At 37.0% G+C, this 6,102-nt stretch overlaps 1 protein-coding gene across 1 annotated transcript; it reads left to right on the top strand.

Moving 5' to 3' along the window:
• The first annotated feature begins 4,733 nt into the window (after positions 1–4,733).
• On the top strand, positions 4,734–5,708 carry LOC117613660 (cysteine-rich receptor-like protein kinase 26). Its single transcript, XM_034342251.1, has 2 exons — positions 4,734–5,547; positions 5,680–5,708. Exons 1-2 carry the CDS (start codon positions 4,734–4,736, stop codon positions 5,706–5,708), a joined length of 843 nt encoding a protein of 280 aa, XP_034198142.1.
• Positions 5,709–6,102: the final 394 nt, after the last annotated feature.

Below are 6,102 nucleotides of genomic sequence, written 5' to 3'. Positions count from 1 at the left end.
ATTTCTCTTCGAACTTGTCAAAGTGTTGATGTTTACTAGTTAACTTTCATGATGAAATAAAAGCATTTTCTTATTTCACTATTTTTTTCGAATGGTTCGGATTGATGGGGGAAACCCTTTGTTTTTATTTTGATGTGACTGAACTTAGAATTATTTCTCCAAGCTGCCTACGTTCCCTCGATGAAAAGGGATCAAGTCATCACGTAGTTCAAGGGAAAAAAATTTTGTGTCCTAACTTTTGCTTGAACCACCCTTTCGGGTTTTTAGTTCAACGGACTTTCTTGTACTCTAATTTTTACTTGGACCGCCCTTCTTGTACTCTAACTTTTGCTTCAACCCAACGGCACGTATTTGTTGTGCTTGGTGGCTCTTCCAAAGTAGGGTGAAGAATGCAGAGAATTTTCTATTTTTTCTGAGTGCTAGGTTTTTTCTGACCCTTTCTTTCGTCTTGAGGCCTCCTATTTATAGGCTCTTGTAGGATGCTTGACCTAAATAACTTTCCATATTTAAAACCTTGTTTTGTGGGATTTTGATTTGATTTAAATCAATTCCCATAATTTGGCAATTTAACCAGATTATCTTCAATTGATTGACCTGATTAATATTTGATTTAAATCAAAGTCAGTCACAGAAGATTCTTTCCTTTAATTTTGTCTTCATCTTGAACTGTTTGATGCACTCCGTCAGATGTCGCCATGTGTCATTTTTGACAACTAATCCGATTTTGATGAGTCACACGTCACATGGGCGAATTATGAGGCCTACAATTTAATCCACCGAACCTTAATTATTTTCTTGTCCAATGAAATTTATTGCACTAAAATTTTTGTCCACACCTTCGACCCAGATTACACGGTGGTTAACACAAATATAAATGGATGCGGCCAACGTTTAATTTGGTTCTAGAAAGAAAAAGCAATAGAGAGAAAAAAGAAGGTCCCACTAGTAGAAAACTGCTCTAAAGGCACGGACTTATACCGTGTAAATAGTTGTGGACGTAGGCACCACTCTCTTTCGTCAGTTGAAATTCAAAGTCTTGGTCAAAATAGGCACTGATGCATGTGCCCACTGCTCCATCCTACCTCACAGGGTCACACCCACCTCTCTCGCTCTCCCTCTCTTATATAATACATTAAAATTAAAAACTTTCTTATCAAAAAACCAAAGTAAAGAGCTAAATCCTGAGGAAAAAAAAAGAAGTAAATCCTGAAAATAATTCACAGCATTATAGGATAAACCAAATAGGGGAAATATAAATGATCATTCATTATCCAGAAGGAAACATTATCCCAATAGATTGATAACTAGTAAGGAAGATCAGGGCAGCAGTAAAAACACTTTGTCATGCACGTGTACAAATTTCATCAACAAATACAAAAGAAGGTGCCTGAGCATAGGGAACAAAGATGATAAAGATGATTATGTGCTACATCCTAGGGGATGGGCTTGAAACAACTTCTCAATCCTAACCCAAAGGCGTCACAGTGGTCGAGCATTTGCAATATGCCATGTTTTGCTTGCTGGTTTTGATGTGCTTTGGGGATAGATTGGATGAAAACCAAATCAAAGAAATAGAGTGTGTTCAGCGTCGCTTGCTCTTGAGTTTTGAGCAATATCATTTTCTCAATTTTTTGCCTGAATTAGAATCTTGGGGCTTGGGGCTAGGGCTGTGGGTGTTGAAGAATACATGAGTCTCACATCGGAAACTTAACAAAATAGAAACTCCCATATAATAAATGGTTTCACTCCTAATAACATCGAGGCCTTTTACACCTGCTAAACAGGTGTTTAAGTTGGGGACAATATCAATGTTGCTAGTGGTGGGCCAAGGGTCCGTTCTTCTGAAATCTTAACATGGTATCAGAGCCAGGTTGGTTGACTAGGCCCGATTAAACCAAATCAAACAAAAACCCCAAATTGAATCAAAATCAAACAAACCCCAAATTTTTTATAAAAAAATAATAATAATGTGACCGATGTGGAATTGGTTACACGTGTGGCCCACTAAAAAGTAGTCCCACGTGAGTAGGAGTGTTGAAGAATACACGAGGGATGTGTGAGGGAAGGTTGAGAGGGGGGAGGTTGTGGAGTTGGGATGTGAGTAAGTGTTTTTGTATAAATCTGGGTTTGTTCACTTTTTTAAAAAATCTGTTATTTTATTTTTGTATTTATCTGATTTTAAAATTTTTAATTAATTTAAACAATAGATAAATTTTTTATTAATTGTTAGGTCAATCTCACGGGAAAAAAAAAAAAAAAAAGCCATGTGGCTGATGAGATTCAATGTTTTAAAATTTTCTAAGTTTTATAATAGTTTCCTTTAATTTTTAACTATATATTACTATTTTAATTCATAGAGACACTTTAACCCCTAAATTTAATGTCAAAATTGATAGACTTTGACAGTAGGACCATTTTGATACTAAATAGAGAGTTTGAGGACTATTGAAATGAAAATTTTAATTAATGGACTAAAATGAGATTGGAGCAAAAATTAGGAGACCATTTCAATTAATAACCAGGCTATGGTATTATATAATTGTTAAAGCCTTTAGTTGCTGGATTCCCTTTTGCATAAGGTATGCCGGTTCTTGAAACTAGCAATTGCACCTAGTTCTTATAAGAACATGGGTGTTAAGAATTAGGAAAGTTAGTTTTAATTTCCTTGCTTATATTGATTGTAATTGATTTGGAGTAGTCTACAAGTAATAACCTAGTTAATTTTCTTTGTAAATTTAGCTTGTAAACTCTATAAATTTAGATGGGTGATGGGAATCAAAATCGATGTTATTTTACAAGATGTTCAGGATCTGCTCACAGAACAAAGCTATGACAATTTCTAAACTTGAAAGGAACTTTGGGCTACTAACTAGCCTTTGTTTTAGTAGTATTTTTAGTTAGAGAAGGTCTCAAGTTTGATTTACATGGACATCAAGGACGATATATGTTCTCAATGAGTTCGATACTTTTGTTGTGGCTAGACTCACATTGTTGTAATGTAGCTTTCTTTTAGGGCCAATTTAGTGGGCAGTATTATATGGTCGGATGAGATCATAATTCATAATTCTAGTCAAATATTTGATGTGGCATTAAATGATTTTTAATTTTCCACCCAAATTGAAATTGAAATTTAATTTTCCATTTAACGGTTTAATTAACGTCAGATTTTGCCAAATTGTAGAGACCAGAATCATAATTTGCAAAAACAAAAAAGAAGAAAAAGCTGGATGCTTGAGTTGATCTCGGCCTAGTTTGGGATTGCTATCACTTTTTAAAAAAAGCTGTTTCTGCTGTGCTTTGAAAATAATTAGCTGTAAAGTAAAGCAACTCCATGTTTGGTAAACGATATTTTTAAATTGCTATTAGTACAAAAAGCAGTGTCAAAACCGTTTGGTAAATTTTAATATAAAATTGTTGTAACTATGAATAATGACTAAAATAGACATAATGTTGAAAGTGTTATATACTCATCATGTGGTGGTAGTGGTGGTGATGGAGTGGAGGTGGTGGTGGTGGTTCTGGTTCTGGTAGTGGGGGTGGTGGGGATGGTGGTTGTGGAGGTGGTGGTGGTGGTGGCAGTGGCAGCGTCGTGGTGGTGGTGGTGTTGGTTGTGGAAGTGGTGGTGGAGGTGGAGGTGGTGGCGGAGGAGGAGGAGGAGGATGTGGTGGTGGTGGTGGCAGCGGTGATGGTGGCGGCGGCGGTTGTGGTGGTGCAAGTGGTGGAGTTGGATGTGGAAGTGGAGGTGGTGTCATTTTTTTAAATGAATGATGGTATTTTGGGAATTAAAAAAAATTCATTAAAGGTTCAAGTCTTCTTCGTTTGAAAGCAGTTTTGAAAAGTAACCCAAAGTTTGTTTTAAAAAATGCTGTCAAAAGGCCACTGCTTGTAAAATAATCGGGATATTTTATTTTTACCAAACACTTGAAACTGCTTAACTTTAAAGTGAAGTAAATTTTTGGCGAAAAAAAGCAATCTCAAACAGGTCCCTCTTACCCCTAAATGGATGTTGAGTTTCAGCTTAGATGTTTCCAATTTCATGAATTACATATGCTTTATGGAAATTTTTTTTTTTTTTGTTTCCTTTTCATTTTTAGAAGTTTCCATTCCTTTGACCAGGATACCCACTTAATTAAGGTGGGTAAATAAAAAAAAGCAGTCCGTCCATAGTAGAAAATTCCTTGCAATATCTCCTTGCCTTGACATCAACCTTGCACTCCCCCTTCCAATATTCAATTATTTTATTTATTTGGAATCTCCAATTAGTCCTCATCAAAAATCACAAGAAGAACCAGTCCCGTCTCTGTCAATATGTGTGTGTGGGTGTGGCTTTTATTTTACTCATGTGATATATCAACGATGTGGCCAACGTTTAATTTGGTTCTAGAAAAAAAAAAAAAAAAAAAAAAAAAAAAAGCAATAGAGATAAAAGAAAGTTGGTCCCCACTAGTAGAAAACTGCTTTAAAGACACGGACTTATACCGAGTGAATAGTTGTAGGCACTACTCTCTTTTGTCCAGTCTCAATCAATCCTCAAAAGAAGTATTTTGATGAATTGGAATTGGAAGGATTTGGTCTGAGTATTATTATATCATTTGAGAAATAAATTACATTTTCATTTTTATGTATTAAGCTCTCTTTTTTTCTCTTTTTTTTTTTCTTTTTATCAACACGACAAGAGAATAAAAAGTATATAAACACAGTTTTGATTTGACCAACAATAATGTACAAACAGAATGGCGCCATTAATGTTCTCCTTCAGATTTCTGTTCTTCCTTTCTCCCGTTTTGTTCCTCATGATCAGCACTCAATCTATAACCCCATGGTGTTACAACGATAAAGGCAACTACACCACCAACAGTACATACCAGACAAACCTCAACACCCTTCTCTCTTCTCTTTTTTCCCCCTCCAACAACGGTAATGGCTACGGCTTCTACAACTCATCCTACGGGGAAAACCCCGACCAGGTTTACGCAATCGGGCTATGTCGAGGGGATGTCACGGTGGACATTTGCCGTGGCTGCCTCAGCAAAGGCACACAACAGCTCACACAGGTCTGTCCCAATCAAAAGGAAGCTTTCGGCATATTTGACCTGTGCACGCTTCGCTACGCCAACCGCTCCATCTACGGAGCCATTGAAACTTTCCCTGCTTTCCGGTGGTATAACGTACAGAACGTGTCCAACGTCGACGGGTTTTTTCAAGAGCTGAGGACGCTACTGGATGACCTAAGGGGTCAAGCTGCAGGGAACGGTTCACTTCGAAAATTTGCGGTAGGGACCGCAACCGCTCCCAACTTCCAAACAATCTATGGACTTGCGCAGTGTAGGCCGGATTTGACCGAGCAGAACTGCAGTTATTGCTTGGGTAGTTCTATGGCAGATATCCCAGAATATTTTCCGGGGAAGGAAGGTGGTCGTATTAGTAAACCCAGCTGTGATCTTAGGTATGAGATCTATCCCATCGTTGACCCTACAACTGTCCGACCATTGCCGTCTTCTCCACCTCCACTGTCTAGTCCTCCTCCCCCGTCAACCAGTACAGGAGGTACATATATATATATATATATATTTACATCCCAGTATATTATGCTTTGAAGAAATAAAGTTGGCTTAACTAGAGCAATTGTCCAGGAATTTGTAGATGAGTTACATTTTAGTCTTTCAATTCAATTTTTAGTTGATGTAGTTGTCTCGTGTAAAAGTTGAGGGACCATTAATTGCTACCATTGACACTACAACAATTTTGGGTCGAATAGAGTTCATATACAGATGTATGTATGTATTCAAATTAATGCAAATGAGATTTTTGTTTTTTGCAGGATCGAAGAGTAACAGATCTCAGATTGTCATCATTATTGTTGTGCCAATTGTTGTTTCTGTGGTACTGATAGTTATATTCTTCTGCATTTGTTTAAGAGTAAGGAGGACAAAGAAAATACTTGAAACTGGGAAGTTAATTCCAGGTAAGGACGCAACTCTAGTGAACATTAATTAATCATATTATTCCATTTGATAGGGAGGAAGCCAAGTACTACCACTTTTATAGGCATTTTTAGAATTTCAATTGTTCCTCAGACAGCGACGATACAGATGAAATTGG

Source organism: Prunus dulcis, unplaced genomic scaffold (genome assembly GCF_902201215.1).
Source record: "Prunus dulcis unplaced genomic scaffold, ALMONDv2, whole genome shotgun sequence".
Classification (NCBI taxonomy): Eukaryota; Viridiplantae; Streptophyta; class Magnoliopsida; order Rosales; family Rosaceae; genus Prunus; species Prunus dulcis.
The sequence above is the reverse complement of the archived record's forward strand: the minus strand, read 5'-3'. Positions and strand labels throughout refer to the sequence as shown.

Bases quoted from the DNA above. Each gene is read 5' to 3' on its own strand.
- LOC117613660 (XM_034342251.1), top strand. From the start codon at position 4,734: ATGGCGCCATTAATGTTCTCCTTCAGATTTCTGTTCTTCCTTTCTCCC. The intron at 5,548-5,679 runs GTACATATATAT...TTCAATTTTTAG, and splicing joins CCCGTCAACCAGTACAGGAG to TTGATGTAGTTGTCTCGTGT.